The sequence below is a fragment of the Annulohypoxylon truncatum genome (assembly GCF_022578515.1).
Source record: "Annulohypoxylon truncatum strain CBS 140777 unplaced genomic scaffold F4807scaffold_54, whole genome shotgun sequence".
NCBI lineage: Eukaryota > Fungi > Ascomycota > Sordariomycetes > Xylariales > Hypoxylaceae > Annulohypoxylon > Annulohypoxylon truncatum.
Window position 1 is genome coordinate 82,810 of NW_025953840.1, and position 16,850 is coordinate 99,659.

At 49.8% G+C, this 16,850-nt stretch overlaps 7 protein-coding genes and 1 non-coding gene across 8 annotated transcripts; 5 read left to right on the plus strand and 3 right to left on the minus strand.

The window, feature by feature from the left end:
• Window positions 1-109: 109 nt before the first annotated feature.
• Window positions 110-2,124, minus strand: F4807DRAFT_446548 (succinyl-CoA synthetase-like protein). The gene is made up of 5 exons (XM_047999820.1): window positions 1,761-2,124; window positions 1,602-1,630; window positions 1,377-1,503; window positions 1,214-1,302; window positions 110-1,155 (listed from the first exon to the last, which is right to left on the minus strand). The coding sequence occupies exons 1-5, from the start codon at window positions 1,925-1,927 to the stop codon at window positions 566-568; spliced, it is 1,002 nt and encodes a 333-aa protein (XP_047849108.1). The 5' UTR covers window positions 1,928-2,124; the 3' UTR covers window positions 110-565.
• Window positions 2,125-2,362: 238 nt separating this feature from the next.
• F4807DRAFT_446553 (26S proteasome subunit P45) lies at window positions 2,363-4,866 on the plus strand. Its single transcript, XM_047999821.1, has 5 exons — window positions 2,363-2,639; window positions 2,710-2,769; window positions 2,871-3,680; window positions 3,738-4,715; window positions 4,807-4,866. Exons 1-4 carry the CDS (start codon window positions 2,637-2,639, stop codon window positions 4,242-4,244), a joined length of 1,380 nt encoding a protein of 459 aa, XP_047849109.1. The 5' UTR covers window positions 2,363-2,636; the 3' UTR covers window positions 4,245-4,715; window positions 4,807-4,866.
• F4807DRAFT_446556 (DUF500-domain-containing protein) lies at window positions 4,695-6,948 on the plus strand. Its single transcript, XM_047999822.1, has 3 exons — window positions 4,695-5,105; window positions 5,187-5,809; window positions 5,920-6,948. The coding sequence occupies exons 2-3, from the start codon at window positions 5,236-5,238 to the stop codon at window positions 6,744-6,746; spliced, it is 1,401 nt and encodes a 466-aa protein (XP_047849110.1). The 5' UTR covers window positions 4,695-5,105; window positions 5,187-5,235; the 3' UTR covers window positions 6,747-6,948.
• Window positions 6,949-6,991: 43 nt separating this feature from the next.
• On the minus strand, window positions 6,992-7,097 carry F4807DRAFT_t154. The gene has a single exon. It is a non-coding gene; the product is annotated as a tRNA-Met (tRNA).
• Window positions 7,098-7,188: 91 nt separating this feature from the next.
• On the plus strand, window positions 7,189-9,615 carry F4807DRAFT_446562 (PLP-dependent transferase). The gene is made up of 2 exons (XM_047999823.1): window positions 7,189-8,828; window positions 8,889-9,615. Exons 1-2 carry the CDS (start codon window positions 7,780-7,782, stop codon window positions 9,400-9,402), a joined length of 1,563 nt encoding a protein of 520 aa, XP_047849111.1. The 5' UTR covers window positions 7,189-7,779; the 3' UTR covers window positions 9,403-9,615.
• A 276-nt stretch (window positions 9,616-9,891) lies between these two features.
• Window positions 9,892-11,260, plus strand: F4807DRAFT_446563 (uncharacterized protein). The gene is made up of 2 exons (XM_047999824.1): window positions 9,892-10,831; window positions 10,913-11,260. Exons 1-2 carry the CDS (start codon window positions 10,225-10,227, stop codon window positions 11,218-11,220), a joined length of 915 nt encoding a protein of 304 aa, XP_047849112.1. The 5' UTR covers window positions 9,892-10,224; the 3' UTR covers window positions 11,221-11,260.
• A 223-nt stretch (window positions 11,261-11,483) lies between these two features.
• Window positions 11,484-12,676, plus strand: F4807DRAFT_327291 (alpha/beta-hydrolase). Its single transcript, XM_047995215.1, has 3 exons — window positions 11,484-11,534; window positions 11,595-12,126; window positions 12,199-12,676. Exons 2-3 carry the CDS (start codon window positions 11,746-11,748, stop codon window positions 12,553-12,555), a joined length of 738 nt encoding a protein of 245 aa, XP_047849113.1. The 5' UTR covers window positions 11,484-11,534; window positions 11,595-11,745; the 3' UTR covers window positions 12,556-12,676.
• Window positions 12,677-14,677: 2,001 nt separating this feature from the next.
• Window positions 14,678-16,571, minus strand: F4807DRAFT_327317 (fungal-specific transcription factor domain-containing protein). The gene is made up of 3 exons (XM_047995216.1): window positions 14,991-16,571; window positions 14,787-14,889; window positions 14,678-14,734 (listed from the first exon to the last, which is right to left on the minus strand). Exon 1 carries the CDS (start codon window positions 16,523-16,525, stop codon window positions 15,134-15,136), a length of 1,392 nt encoding a protein of 463 aa, XP_047849114.1. The 5' UTR covers window positions 16,526-16,571; the 3' UTR covers window positions 14,678-14,734; window positions 14,787-14,889; window positions 14,991-15,133.
• Between the last annotated feature and the right edge of the window lie 279 nt (window positions 16,572-16,850).

Here is a 16,850-nt window from a genome sequence, read left to right on the forward strand (position 1 = left end):
GCCTCATATTCATGATGTGAGAAAAGGGGTTCCTGCAAGCAGAGCTATCTTAGGTAAGCATCAAACCCAACTCCCGTTAAACCGCTCCAGAATACATCTTCCAATATTCCAATAATTCAACGATTCTACGATGATTTCCTCGTTATCAATTAGTACCAAATAGAACTTGGTTTTCTTTTCATACTACTTTGTGTCTTATCTTGCATATTCCTAACGTCTTACCCACATGTCTTATGGTCTTGACAAATATTGACCTTACCGCAGCAAGACTGGACATTAAGCATAGGCATCGAAAAGTGTTCACTGGTTACGCTTGCCAGGAGACAAATACAACAAGATACAATGCACTATCCGCCATCCGCCATCCGTCTATCGTAGAGGTAAGTAAAAACACACGGGACGCCTTCCTGGCAAGAAATGCAGTCCAGCTTGACCCCGGCACTCATGCTTCGATGTATGCTTCCACATGGATACAGCATTACAGGTCTCCCAGCCCACTAGACTCGCCGAGGCCGTAATATATCTAGTCAACCGCCCCTTTCTATCCATATAGGAGACAGGTTATTTATAGTAGATCCCGCTTAACGAAAGCCTCCCTCATAGCGCGTCCCAGACCCGCAGGTGAGCGCTCTACCACTACGCCAGCAGCTTCCAAGGCCTTGATCTTAGAGTCCGCACCACCCTTTCCACCGGACACGATGGCACCGGCGTGACCCATTCGTCGCCCGGGAGGCGCACTGATACCGGCGATGAAGCTGACAACCGGCTTGCCACCGTTAACAGTGTTGTTTGCCTTAAGGAAGTCCGCGGCATCCTCCTCGGCCGACCCACCAATCTCTCCAATCATGATGATGCCGTCTGTCTCCTCATCCTTCAAGAAAACGTTGAGGCAATCGATGAAGTTAGTTCCGCTGAAAGGGTCGCCACCAATGCCAACAACTAGGGATTGTCCGAGACCAGCCTGGGTGGTCTGGTTGACAGCCTCGTAAGTTAAGGTGCCGGAACGAGAGACGATACCAATGCGGCCGCGCTTGTGGATGAAGCCAGGCATGATACCGATCTTGCACTGGCCGGGGGCGATAATTCCGGGGCAGTTAGGCCCGACGAGACGGGTCTTAGACTGCGATTTGAGAATATCGGTAATGCGAACCATGTCTTCACGGCCACGTTAGAAAGGACGAAAGCTCGGATGGAAGATAGACTGAGAACTAACCATGCTGAGGAATGCCTTCGGTAATACAAACAACAAGGGGAATTTCAGCATTGATAGCTTCCTCAATACCAGCAGCGGCTAGGGGAGGGCTAAAAGGGGGATTTGATCAGCATCTCCAGCTCAAGGCGCACTCCTTGTTTCACATTGGCAACTCGACACTTACGGCACAAAGATAGCGGTAGCATTTGCGCCAGTTTGCTTCACAGCTTCGCTAACATTGCCGAAAACAGGGAGACCGAGATGTTCTTGGCCAGCCTTCTTGGGATTTGTGCCTCCAACGACCTTGGTGCCTGTTTAGAGCTAGCAATTAGTTATTCATTCCTCCCCATGCAAAGCGATGTCCGTAAAGGTTGCATAATGTAGAGTATAGGATGTAGGATATATTTACCGTATTCGATGGCCTGTTGGGCGTGGAAACTGCAGATAACCCAGGATTATTAGCATGTGAGTCTTTTCTAAGTTGCAGGCGACGTCGAGAGAGAATAGCGACTCGAGTGTCCCAACGACGAAACTAGCGAAACTCATGATAAATATGGCCAGCGCTTACGTTCCCTGCTTTCCAGTAAATCCTTGGTAGATAACCTTGGTGTCGGCGTTAATGCGCAAGTTATCGATCGTCTGGGAGTAGGGAGAGGTGGTAGAACTGTAGGCTCGTCGGGAAAGCTGGCGCAGAGCGGCAGCGCCTGGCCGCAAATGTCTCGAGATAGCTTGCATCCTGCAGCAATTGATCTATGGGAAGCTGAAGGGGAGCTTCCGATAGACGAAGAGCGGCGAGTGTTGGTATCAGGTGGTAAGAGGGAAAGAGTTGATTTTGCTATTCACGGCTATGACGAGAGGAAAAAAGGTCAAGCTTCGTCTATCAAAAGTTAATTCCGCCGTTGTAATACCGCAAACTTCAAAACCGGCAACCACTGGGCAGTGGGCACACTAGTAATTGCACATGCACTGGCCACATGCGCCGGTTTTATGTAAGCAGTACCAAGGTATTTTCCCGGGCTAGTCGGAATAAGTACCCCGGTACATTCCGATCTAGAATCCACTTATCGTGCACCGCAAGCACTGTGTTTACTGTGTTTGTAGACTGTCCCCACCAAGAGGGATGTACCTAGGTACATGATATTCCAGATACATTATGTAAGCACCTGCACGCGTTTCCCTTGGGCGCCTGATTTCTTGCGCTAGACCTTAGAACATTGAAACTATCAACGGAGCTTCAACCGTTCGCCTCAACATCCAACTTAGGTATTCATCATTCATCCATCCATTTATTCCCAACCCGACTCTGTCGTCCGCCTTCCGCCAGCTTGTGGAGGTTTCCATTTTCCATCCAAATTATCATTCTTAATCACCATTCAAGCCATAGAGTTTATCTCCCATTATCTAAGGCAATTTCCTAACCCGACCCGGGCAGTAGCTTGTCAAGATGGTAAGCTTGCTTCAGCATACCGGTCATATCGATCACGTACATCTTTGCGCTATGCTAACACTAGACTTAGGGTCAAAATCAATCTGGAATGGGCAATGGCCAGGATGGAAGAGATGATAAAGATAAGAAGGTATGTTGACTGGATTTCGATGGCATTGGAATACACACCTACCTCAGCCTCGGCTACTTGCCTAAATGAGTCCAAATTTCTAACTCGATTTTCGTCAATAGAAGGAGAAGCCAAAGTACGAGCCGCCACCTCGTCCCACTACCCGCATCGGACGCAAGAAGAGAAAGGCTGCTGGTACTTCTGCCGCAGCTAAGCTCCCCGCAGTCTACCCGACCAGTCGATGCAAGCTCCGCCTGCTTCGAATGCAGCGCATCCACGACCACCTACTTCTCGAGGAGGAATTTGTCGAGAACCAGGAGCGTCTGAGAAAGGCCAAGGCCGCGAAGGATAACACTGGCCCTGCCCCCGATCTCGATGCTCCCGACCGGATGGCTGACGAACGTGGACGAGTCGATGACACGCGCGGTAGCCCGATGGGCGTTGGCACCCTTGAGGAAATGATTGACGATGATCACGCTATCGTATCTAGCACTACCGGTCCTGAATACTATGTTAGCATCATGAGCTTTGTCGACAAGGACCTACTCGAGCCTGGTGCTTCCGTGTTGCTACACCATAAGAGTGTGTCCATTGTCGGCGTACTCACGGACGACACAGACCCGGCTGTCAACGTCATGAAGCTTGATAAAGCGCCGACTGAGTCTTACGCCGATATTGGTGGGTTAGAGCAGCAGATCCAGGAAGTAAGAGAATCGGTCGAGTTACCGCTCCTGCATCCCGAGTTGTACGAGGAAATGGGTATCAAGCCTCCCAAGGGCGTCATCCTCTACGGTGCTCCGGGAACTGGAAAGACGTTGCTCGCGAAGGCTGTCGCCAATCAGACTTCAGCCACTTTCTTGCGCATTGTTGGAAGCGAGCTGATTCAGAAGTACTTGGGCGACGGCCCGAGACTTGTCAGACAGCTTTTCCAGGTATGAACAACTCTAGCAAATGCTCTATTAAGATTTCTCATGCTAATCATACCATAGGTGGCCGCGGAGAACGCACCCTCAATCGTCTTCATCGACGAGATCGATGCGATTGGTACAAAACGTTACGATTCAACGTCCGGGGGAGAACGTGAGGTACAACGAACTATGTTGGAGCTCCTCAACCAACTCGACGGGTTTGACGACCGTGGCGATGTCAAGGTGATCATGGCAACCAACAAGATCGAGACGCTCGACCCTGCATTGATCCGACCTGGACGAATCGACCGGAAGATCCTCTTCGAGAATCCCGATCAGAACACGAAGCGCAAGATCTTCAACCTTCATACTAGCAAGATGAGCTTGAACGAGGATGTCGATCTGGATGAATTTATTAGCCAGAAGGACGACCTCTCCGGAGCTGACATCAAGGCGATTTGCTCTGAGGCCGGTCTGATGGCCCTACGTGAACGCCGTATGCGAGTTCAGATGGCCGATTTTAGGGCAGCAAGAGAAAGAGTCCTTCGTACGAAGCAAGAAGGAGAGCCTGAGGGTCTGTACTTGTAGTGTATCACGTGTATTCTAGAGTCATCGAGGGATAGGAACGGGCTGCCGCGGAACATTCATTCTCGGGGTCGAAATAGGTGATAATAGGGGGGTCATTGGGACTTCATTTACGCATTATAGTTCCCCAGCCACGAGAAATGCACCTAACCTTTCCGCCAGACGATATCTTGACCTCTTTATCTCCCCTGATTATCTGGGTACCTACCTATTTGCCGTGTTTTCGAAGTTGTAATCATCCCAGGTCTTGCTCAGCGATGGAAGAAGCCGAGAGGCTTAGAGGGACAAGTGAAGTACTGAGAAGAATGACCAGAGCAGCTACCTAACGATTAGGAAGAGCTACGATAAGGTATCTAAGCACTAACTAAATACATGCAGGTAATGAATCTAGCATTGAAATGGATCGAATCCATTCCATTTATAGACTAAACCGGCAAAGCCAGTCTATTATGCGGCTGCGCCTACCTTAGGAAGGTACGTTTGCGTGTGGCGATGACATCAAACCTGGGAAGTCGTGACCCCCTCCATCACTGGATAACATGATAACATGATTATTTTCTCATAGCTGCCCGACACAAACACCTTTCCAGCCACTCTCAATATGCGTATATCTGACACTTGCCCCTAAAAGTGTTTTGCCATCCAATTAGAATCTCACAAAGTCAATCTAATTATCTGAGCCACCGTCGTACGTGGAGCTTTGATCAAGCTACCAATCTTCTATACTACCATTTGTGCTTTATTAGTCGGTGTCGTTCTTCAGAGTCATATATTCGTATATCCATATATCCTACTCACCTGCTCGGGTACCTTTCTCATTCTCTTTATTTCTTCCTTCATTTCTTCAACATCAGGTTCTGTTCTGTTCGTTGTCCCTACATCTTCGTTTCAATACGGTATTTGAAAACACCAGGAGTTGTTACTGACACCTGCGTACTATATCAGCTCAATCTGTCGCAGTTCAGTAACTAATAGCTATTGGGACTATTCGACTATGAGCGCCCATCCGAGCCATCCGCCTCAATCGGAGGATACTCATACTTTCTACGCCGAGCTTGCTGGCGATACCCCTCAATCCTTTCCAACCCCGCCTAATCAACATCAACAGGCTCAGTTCCCGCCTCCTCCCCCAGGACCGCCTCCCTCAAATGTGAACCAACCGAACTATCCGCCTCCGCCGCCTGGTCCTCCTCCGAACCAGGCACATCTATATAACCAGTATCCAAATGCGCCTCCACCTAGTTATGAGGAAAGCGGAGGCAGTGCTGGATTTTCGTACTCTGACGAGAAGATACCAGTCCTACCACCCCGTCCTAATCCTCCACCAACTGCGCAGTCAGCCGCGCAAACCCCTCCGGCTGTAGGTGCCTCTATTCCTCACGTCGCTGCTGCTGAGGAGACGTCCGAGCCAGCAAAGTCAGGTTTCGGACGCAAGCTTTACCAATGGGGCATCAAAGCCGGCGTGCCGATCAACAAGCTCACAAACAAGCTCGGATCTGAGGCTTTCTGGCCCACGAGTATGGATAAAGAATGTGATAAGGCGGCGCGTATCCTGAAGAGTTTCTGCAGTACGTCCCCCTCCTTCCCCCTGGCATTTCTATGTCATATATACCTCCCATAGGTAGGCCTTAGGGGGTTTAAATTCAGAGACAATGTTAACGTGCCTGGTCATCTACAGAAGATGGATTTTATGCAGGCGGATCAGAGAAAGAGAAATCATCGAACAGCAATGCAAACTTGGGTGGACCTAGCGGCAAGCCTAAGGTCTTGGTGAAGATTCCGCAAGCTGCGATCGTTAATGCCAAGGGTCTTGCCATCTTCACCACTTTCCGCACGGGGTTCCATATTTCTGGGGCAGGAGGCTCCGGGCTCGTCGTCGCGCGGCTACCGGACGGCCGTTGGTCACCCCCGGCCGGGTTCCTGGTTCACACGCTGGGTGCCGGTCTTATGGCTGGGCTCGACATTTACGATTGCGTTTGCGTGCTCAACACCGAGGCGGCCGTTGACGCTTTCGCAAAGCCGCGCGTGAGTTTGGGAGGAGAAATAGCTGTCGTTGCCGGTCCGATAGGCGCGGGAACTAGCGTCGAGGCAGCAGTGGGGAAGAATGTCAAACCTGTCTGGAGCTACATGAAGAGCCGCGGTCTATATGGCGGTGTGCAGGTCGATGGCACGGTTGTAGTTCAAAGGCCGGACGCCAACGCGGAGTTCTACGGAGTGAACAAAATCGCAGTAGAGAACATTTTAAGAAACGAGGTTCCTGATAATAGTAGAAAGAGCAGTTCTAAGGGTCCGGTCTTATGGCCTGAAGGCGGGAGACAGCTGATGGAAGTGCTGAAGGCTGCTGAAGGAAAAGGCGTTGATGCTAGAGTTATGGACCAGCTTAGTAGCCAGCCTACGCCCGGCGACATGGCGCCTTCGCCAATACCGTCACCGATACCGTCGCCCACTCCCGAGCAACAGATGCGACAAGATAACGACGGCAAGGATAAGGTAAGGTATGCTTAAGTTGAGATAGCGGTATTGAATGATTTGGTGGAGTTGATTAGGTACTTATACCAGGCGATATGTAAGTGGTTATGGGTGAAATGGAACGAATAAATGACAGTCATCCTAAGTGCGAAGCCAATATATTTATCTTACGATCAAAAAGAATTGCCACTACTGCGCCGAAACAAAACTACAAAATAATCACAATCCACTTCCTAAAGATATTAAAGCTGATTGTACGAAATTATGAAAAAATATTAGATTGTCCTCGGTGAGGCTCGAACTCACGACCTTTGGATATCCCAATCTTTTGAAGATTAGGTCATATTTCTATGAGACCAACGCTCTAGCCAACTGAGCCACGAAGACTTGGTGGGGATTCATCTAGAAGGTAGGAGATGCATCCGATGTTTTTCCTGCCGGAAAAATAACAACAAGAACCCATTTACAAAGACTACAATTTACAAATCGACTAGTTAGTTCCAAGTGCCCGCGCGATCATTAATAATCCGCTCACTGGTTCATTTAACTCAAAAAATAGAACAAGCACGACCTGCTCAATTCGAATTGACTGATCAGTTGTGCAGGCCAGGCTTGTTCTATGCAAGAATCGTGTTTAGAATGGCATATGTATGATGCCTACTATGTACCTATCCAGACCTATCCCAGTACATGGAGATGCAAGCCACAAGCCACGGGTAGTCTGAGGAACATCAATAGTCGCATCATTAGGAGGATTGATGGTTGCTACCAGATCTACTGCCCGATTTGACGCCGTTCATGTGCACTAACTAGGAGAATAGGGGTCGCTCTATAGGGTCGACTTAGGTACCTTGGTAGGCTACCCCTGAGAGGTTTTAATAAGAGACTTCCAGTTCTACAAGCTCATGATAAGATTACTCGCCTTAGATAATGGCGTTAAAGATTCAAGGAACTACATAACCTATAATCTTATGACGTCCTTGTCGTACGTTGTCGGTGCACCTTTTTCTATCGAACTAACTAAAATAGCTAAATAGTTCGAATTCGGGGTCCGTAACTCGGAGGTGCGATGCATCCAACGCCGACTCGACTCCTCTGTGAATTTAACCGTTACTATCTATACCATCTTCATCATCGTCGTCTTCCCCTAGTCACGCTTTCGTTATCTCAGAAAAACAGAAGACATCAGCTTGTCATCAACCTCAAATCATACTCAACCATGAGTTCAGACATTTCGATTGTGGGATTCAAAGGGCCTTCGACGCTGAAACCGATCAATCTCTTAATCGGTCGGCCAAGTCCACGCTTACAAGCGGCGGACAAGCTAGCGGCAGCATCTCAGATAGTACTGTTGCAGCCCGCAAAGTCCGACTGGGCTTTAACGTACGGGCCTGATCATGGCGAAGATGAAATCCGCGAGCATGTCGCCACCTGGCTCAGCCAGAAATATCAGCCCGCACCAGGTCCCATTACCCGAGACCGCATCATCATCACGAATGGCGCTTCGGGAGCGCTCACGGCAATTCTACAGAAGTTTACCGATCCGTTATACACGCGCCGCATGTTTCTTGTAGAGCCTGCCTATTTCCTTGCCATCAACTCTTTTTTGGACGCAGGTTTCGGTCAGAAAATGCAAGGCGTCCCTGAGGACGATGAGGGTATCGATCTTGAATTTCTGCGACGCAGGCTGGAGGAAGAAGAGAGCAAATACGCCAATGGCATTCAAACTTCCGGTGCGCCAACCACGAAACCCGAAAGCCTCGGGTATAAGAAGCTTTACAAGTACGCCCTGTATGTGGTCCCAACTCTGTCTAATCCCAGCGGCAAGACAATGTCGCTGCATCATCGTAAAGCTCTGGTAGAGCTAGCACGTAAGTACGATATCCTTTTAATCGCGGACGATGTCTACGATTTTCTTGCTTGGCCGGCCGACGATAGTGTCCCGCATAAGAACATGGAAGTCCCTCCAAGGTTGGTGGACATCGACCGACAGATGGGTTTCACGAGTGAATGGGGAAATACAGTAAGTAATGGGTCTTTCTCAAAAATGGCTGCGCCTGGCCTTCGGGTGGGTTGGTGCGAGGCGACTCCGAGTTTTGTCTATGGCTTATCTCAAGCGTAAGTACGATGTTCTCCTAATAGACTGGACGGGGTTCTAATCCATATCTCGGACTCCAGCGGAGCGACTCATTCTGGTGGCTGTCAAAGTCAATATACTTGTTACTTAATCGATCACATGCTCGTTTCCGGCGTTCTAGAAGACCATGTGCAAAATACCTTGATCCCAATATACCGAAAACGATATAATATTCTAGTAGATGCTATCAAGACTCATCTCTACCCGCTTGGAATGAAGATATCAACCGGGCTACCTTACGAGACTTATGCGAAAAACGACAACGGGAACCGCGTTCCGGCTACACTTGCAGGAGGATTCTTCATGTATTTGGACTATCCGGACAAGGAAAACTTCCCAGCAGCTGCCGATATTGTCCGAATCGGTGGCGATGAATATGGCTTAAACATTGCGCCAGGTGAAATCTTCGTCGTGCAAGGAGACCCCGAAAGCATGAAGAGGGCAAACGCGTCTTGGAACAGAGGGACTAGACTATGTTGGGCATGGAACGAAGAGGACGAAATAGTCGAATCCATCCAGAGGCTAGCAAAGGTGGTTCAACAATTAACGAGATGATGACGATACAGCCTTAGAATGAGGGAGGATAGGAGCCCAGATAGATGGGTACCAGTAACAGACTTCTTTTAAATATATTCGATACCTAACATACGGCTAACTAGGTACTTCTCTGTTATAAGTCAACCCTTTATACCGAAGATATCTTAAGCCATTTGTTCTCCATAGTGGGGAGGATGCAAATGTTGGAAATAACACAAACCTGATATATCGGTGACTTTGAATGACAACCAGTTTCTTGAATCAGTTCTACGGATCTACGTATCGGGAAAATATGCGAGGGTGTCTCCCTGTGCCACACAAGAGGGGACTCATGACGAGAGTACCGAGACAGTCCAAACCTGGTGGCTTGAAGAACAGCTGTACACCACGCAGGATGTCTAATACAAATAGTCCGACCAGCCAATCGAAGTACACGGTCAGGCAGCTTAGGTAAGTAACCAGGGATAAGTCAAGAGAAAACATGAAACAACATCGCAACCCCCGCATAAGTTCCCGAGATCCTCCACCAACCAACGACTTGGAGACGCCGGTCATGAGGTTGATCATAACAGCAAGGATATTAATCACAGGCACGACCCGAAGGCTGGACGAAGATGCATATTTTGGGGATCTGGGATGCGTCATCGTGCTACGTCGTGACTATGATCTCGTATTATCCACCTGCACTTATGCAATTCGAAATAAGGGATTCTCCAAACTTTCGTCCGTCTATAGTACAAATAGGTCACCATTTCCGTCTCCGTCTCCGCAAAACCTAAAGCCCCCCGGAAGAACTTTCTCTTAAACATTCCCAAACGGAGGGGAATATTTTCAGGGATCATGCGCAAGTCATCTAGAGCCGCGACCGCGTTTTTCGTATCTGACCTTTTCGCCGGGGTCACGGCCCTCGTTGGATGGCCCGGAGGTGGTACGTTGGTAACCGGCAGCGCCGTGCAATTCGATAGGACGACCTGGGAGCGGAACCTTGCTACGCCCAACGCGACCGGTTCCTACGCGGTCACCGGATTCGACATCTCGCAAAAGTGGCCGAGCCAGAAAGTCGACGGATGGACTCTCTCGGTGAACGTTAGCAGCGACTTGCCGGACTCCGAAACCATCGATTCCAGCAACGCGACGGGGCAGACCTTCACCGGCACGAGCATCTTCCTCAAGGGGCCCGAGAGCATCCAGACCGCCTTCACGAACCAATCCGCGGTCGACGACACCACGTGGAAGATATGCGTGGCCGTGATCCCCAACGGCCCGCAGGAGGAGGCGTCGACGGCGGACAACGGCACCTGCGGCTACCTCTCCTCTCAATGCATTGCCGATCTGCAGCAGGCCTACGCCGACAAATTTCCCGGCAATACGGACTGCTACGGGACCCCGCCGTCGACGCCGTCGAGCTGCGGCAGCTCCGTCAACACGGCTAACTTCGAAGTCCAGCGTGAGTGTACCCTAACTCCCTCTCCCACCCCCTATTGAACTGAATTAGAAGAAGACATACTTATTATGTATGTACATGCAGAGTTCCCGCTTACCTCCGCGAACGGGACGGAGATCTACGTCACGGCGTCGGCGAGCCACGCCGCGGCAGACGAGACGGCGTGGACCAACGCCACCCGACAGGCGTGGCCGGTCCTGACGCTGTGGGGCTGGAACACGCGCGCGAAAGCCCCCTCCGGCTCCGAGCCGACGGTCCAGCTGTCGTGCGTCCGCGCCAAGACGGTTGAGCAAGGGAGCGAATCCCCGTCGTCGTCGGGATCGCCGGTTCGCGGGTCGGCGGCCCTCGCCCTCGCCCTCGCTGCTTTGACGGCGTTTTGCGCTTCGATTTGATCCCCTCACTCACTCACTCACTCACTCACTCACTCACTCAACTTGACCATGGTGCAGTTTGCCTCGGCGGAATCTGTCCTCGGTGAGAGGATTACCCCGAAAGTTTCTACCTGGGTACCTAGGTAACCTACCTGGTATGATGTGGTATCATATACCTACCTAGGTATGGATGCAGACTGAGTTCTAAGGCTACAGTTGACTTGAGTATAAGAGCACCTATGAGATCCCCCCCCTCGACTAAAGCTCGGTGGGGATAAGCCCGAGAGGTATTGGTGATACTTGTTTCCAGTCACAAGGTCTGCTAGGATTGATAGGTATTAATAATATCATTCTAATGATTGTATACGTACTGCTTACGAGGCATCACAACTTAGCCCCTTACCTACCGGATAGCAGGTATATATATATATATATATATATTTATTCTTGATATCATAATATAAGAATCACTATTCGAATCTGAAATTGAACCAGCTACTAAGCAATACTCGAGACACGTTTATCCAACTCTACAAGATTCCAGCCATGTCTCAGAAGCCAGCCATCGTCATCGCCCAAGGGTCGTGGCAGAACGCCAGCGCGTATGATCTATTTCTGGAGAAACTGCACGCGGCAGGCTACTCTGCTGAGCATGTCAAATTACCCTCGATAGGGGGCACTACAACGCCTCTTCCGGGGTTTCCAGACGACGTCGCCGCCATACAGTCCGTGCTGGCTAAGTTCAGGGACGCTGGTAGGAAGGTCATCGTCTTGTGTCACTCTTCGGGCGGGGTCTCTGGTAGCAGTGCCGTAGCCGGCTTCGATAACGTCAGTGGCGTCATTTACCTGTCGGCATTCATGGTCCCCAAGGGCAAGGCGCTCTCCCAATATGACGCCGGACCGCCTCAGCCGTGGATGGACATCCAAGTATGTACCTGATAATGATTTGATAGGCCTCTGCTGATGATGTTCCGTGGCTGACCACTAATTTATCTACAGGGCGACCAGGTCTTCCTCCGCGAGGAGAAATTAATGGACGCCGTATATCACGACCTCGACGAGGAAAGTCGGTCAAAGTGGGTTAAAGAGGTCTCGCCCACATCCGCAGTATTATTTGAGGGCGTCTCAAGCTATGAGCCATGGTCCGAAGGCATTCCTTGCGCCTATATCTTCTGCGGCGAGGACAAGGCGTTGCCTATGCAGGTCCAACAAGAAATGGCAAGGCAGTTAGGGCCCGAATCTACCACGGTAACGGTAAAGTCTGGGCACAGCCCTTTTCTCAGTGTGCCAGACGAACTGGTGGCTGCCATCGCAGAGGTCGAGGGGAAACTGAGCCAGAAATCTGTGGTAGACTAGAACAATTTGGTAGCCGTTCAGAGACGAGTACCTAGTTTCTCATATTGTCAACCTGCGAATAAAATTTAGGTATTGGGCTAGCAGGCTGTTAGATAAGGACGTATGTAGAAGTCTATCTGTACCTACCTATGCATCCTCAGACCAACCCGCAGCTTGGATTCATGTAGAAGGCCACCACTTAGAAAAGCCGGGGTAAGACGAACCGCCGACGACTTGACCTTCTAGGTTCCTTGAATAGAGCAATGATGCAACCCCCTAAGCTAAGAAAAGAGCGGTGGCGAAATATCAGTCTGAGGGGTATGAGGAACCTGCATACGCACTTTGTTGCCATCGTCCGACTCCGCGATAATCGCGACTTCAAACTTCACTCGCGAGTGCCACTCCTTTTATACGACGGGTCCGTCGCCAGGGGTAGCGGGGAACAACTTTGCAATTCGCCTCAAAACCTTGAACTCCGCGATAGAATTAAGAAATGTGGTGACTCACGTGCTGAACAGCCCGGCCGCTGTAGATGGTGCCTTATTGTACTCGTGATACTGTAACTCTGTCCCGTATTACTAGTTGGTTCCCCTGAGTAAACCCCGCGTCCTACACACCAAGGCTCGATTCTCAGCAGCACTAAATAATGATACGTATAGCCAACCAAGCACAGGACCCTGATGCAAACCTAACAAGGATCTTGAAGAGGCAAATACCCCCTAGATGCTTGGCAATACCCACGACTGCTTCGCTTGCTCGATGGCTCGAGGGTCATAGGTGCTCTCCGCCGTCCGCGAATCAGCAGTACCACCGCTTAGGGAGAGTCTAATTCGTGGATATTACCTAATGAGCATGCACTAAAATACAGAAGCATAAAAGGTGCGATGTTCCCCCTTAGCTTCATGACAGACAGGATCGCCTCATTCGTCTTTCGTGACATTTTTCCCCCTAGTTCCCTTATGGTGGCCCGTGTGAGAAAGTTCTGGGGTCTAGTGAACGACTTATAGAGATGGATAAGCTATTATTCGCGTAGATCAGACGGCATAAAAGCGTCGGTAAGTAGTATAGGGGTGATGGATACCCACGACTACTCTAGAGTTCACAGCCGCCTAGGTAGTGATATTGGCTAACAAATGTATGCAGCAGTGGTATGTCCCCTATCCTGACGAAAACGCTTGGCTGGTCTGGGATTCGATGCATTCGTATGCAGGCTGCTTTACACATCAATGTAATCCGTGCCATTTTCGACAAGTCTACACAACCATTCCTCCAGCCCGCCAGCATAGGACTACAATGATGCACACCTTGCCGTTTTAATGGCTGAGTCGAGCTGTCCACGGTCATCAATCGACACCCAGTTGGCTAGCCTAATGCGACAAGCATCGTCAAATAGGATAGTAAACAGCTCTTCACCTGATTGTAGGCGCTCAGGTTCTAGATCCTTGGGTCTCCCGACAAAGGCCTCTGGTTCGGACTTCGATCTACCAGTAATCACCTGTTCTGCAGTCAATGATCCGGTGTAGCCGGCAGCTCCAAGAAGCAAGATGAAATGTTTTCGAGGATTTCTCCGTGCTTTTACATCCGTGCTTATGGTGGTTAAAATGCAAAGAAAATAGTAAATTTCAGATATATTACCCGCCTAGGTACTTAGTAGGTACCCAGGTAGGTATCCAGGCAGATGGAATCCCACTGTCAGTTCCGCGCCGGGTCAATGCAGAGTGCATTTTCCGTATCAATTGGCTGGGGTTATCCCGTCTTAGTTGGCCAAACTTACTTGGACAAAACGCGCATTGAAGACTCGGAGTACTTGGAACGTTCTATGTGTTTTATTTTCGGTTGAACGCTAGACTTCGACTACCGTAGCTTCCGAGTAGCCAGGAGCTAAGCCAATGCCGTAAAAGCATGATCTATGACTATACCAGATGGTACTAGAATTGCATTTAAGATCTGCGGCAGGCCGACGTGAAAATGATCGCCTTAGCACGATGCCATCCCCTGGACCGACCAGGTCCTATGGCGTGACCCAGGAGCTGGCGGGCTGGGGACAAATGCACCAGGCCACTTGAGTGCCAGGTACATATCTCGGGCTTCGTCAACTTCTTGGACGCGGTAAAATCCCGAAAAGTTGCCGAGGATTGAAATGAGGCCTATCTTATCAAGTAGAACATCTCATTACAGGTATCTCGAAGAAAAGGTAAGCCTACGACGGTTAGGATGGTATGTAGTATGTATGAATTTATAGGCGCACTTACATTTACGCCGCCCTCGATATGTTTTGGATCGTAGAGTAGGTAATTTATCGCAGTATAAACTGCTATAGTCTGTGGTCAAATGTGCTTGACGGATACTGTCAATCTCAGCGACATTTCCCCAGCAGATGTTAATGAGATAAGGCCAAAATGTTATCATCTGGTAGATATCCCTGGGCGGTATAGCAAATTAAGGATTCTCCTTACATCTAGACATTGGCGATCCGACAGTAGTTACGGAATGAGTACTGGTAGTAGGTTCGAAGATCTTATCATTCTCTACCAAGTAAACAAGGCCCAAGAAAACTGCATGCGAGGCTCCCCACCGTTAGAATCGTGAAGCGTGGTCATTAAGTAAGGTCGGCTTCCCTTTGTCGGTTGCGTAGTATCACTTTGATGCAATCCACGTTGTCAACTCCGATCAAGTTTCGCTGCTCGTCCTTAATCTTCCAGACCTCTTCAATGTCTTGTTCGATCCGTCGCAACGAAGGGAGATGGCGGGCTTCATACATCGCTTCGACCCTGTCGCGCACGAATTGGCGCTGGTTTTTGTCGATGGACTCGCAGCCGGCAGTCCAGAGCGGCCAAACCTGAGCCGACACGAGAGGCGAGGTGACTGGAACGAGGTTGAGATGGTCGAGGCAGCTCTTGGCATGCCTCAACGCACGAGGATGAGGTGCACCTTGATTGTGCCAAACTCGGTACAGATATATGAATGCGGCATGTTTATATGCCTGTACGGTATGGCCAACGTCGCCTAAGGCGTCACCAGATTCATCAAGAGCACTCAGGATTTCCTCGATCTCGCGACCCCGTGCGTCGATGTCATCGTGCTCTTGATCGCGCATCCTACTGATCTGGCCCACAAGTTGCAATACGGAAGTGAGTTCGTTCATGGACTCCATTCCTTCCATGGGAAACCTTCCGTCGAATTCAAAAACAGGACTTGTACCCCGGGAGACGGAGGCTAGAATATCATGATAGGAGCATAAGCTAAGGAGAAATGAAGCGCTAGAACTATTACGCATAACGATGCCGCCTTGGTTGATAATTGCCTTTGCTCCGGATAAGTGGTCGACTCCCGAATCCATGGTGAAGAGTCGATCGGATACCTGTAGCATTAGGATAGTAGCGAGTGATAGTTCCGGGTTATCGGTCTGAATCGTCTGCCGTAGCGACGAAACGCCAACTAGCCGATAGCGAGTGGCCAATGTTTGGAGCGAATCCTCATGCCTTAATATAGCCAAGTGGCTGGCAGCGATAGAGCATAAGACAGAGCGGAGGGCTGTGGAATGTGAGATCATTGGGGTGAGGTGAATAAGAAAGGGATTCCTGGGGGCCGAGACCATGGATACCATCGTAGATAAGGTCGACGACCAATGATTAAGGAGATATCGATTGATCGGGCTCACATCGTTCGGGACAATGCAAGATGGATCGAGGCTTATAAATGAACTCCGAGACTCACTGGAAGGCGTAGAAGGCGTAGAAGGTGTAATGGGCGTGAGAGGTGCCGTCACGGTCTTATCATTGGAACGAGTTCTCTGCTGTCGCTTACTTTTAGAAGCCTTTGACTTTGGAGTGCTTTGGGGAGTTTGCCATTTGAGCCGTACTCCGTAGCCTTTGCACGTCTTGCCCAGTCGAGTACATCTTCCGCAGAATGGTTTCTGCTCGTCGCACTTGTATCCGTCTTCCCTACAGGTAAAGCAGCCCGTCCTAGTCCTTGAGAAGGGCATTTTCATCAATTATCTGAGCTATCAATCAATTGGCGTTTGTAATGGGGATGGATGAGAAATGAGTAAGTGTAAGTGGAGAGCGCTGTTCCACATAAGAAATAGGCAATGGTGGGTCCTGTGGCATCTGTGGGGGTGTTCAGGGTGTTCAGGGTGCTCGGGGTGTTCTAGAACTCACTTCGGTACCGCGCGCATTAGTGTCAAGTGGGGTGATATCCTAGTTACCTCAGGTGTTAGGTGCCTTCCTACATTATACTACAAGATAGTCCATCCATGTGGCTTTCTAACGATCTAAGACATACTGGACAGGGCTCCTCGAATATACCATCTTTGA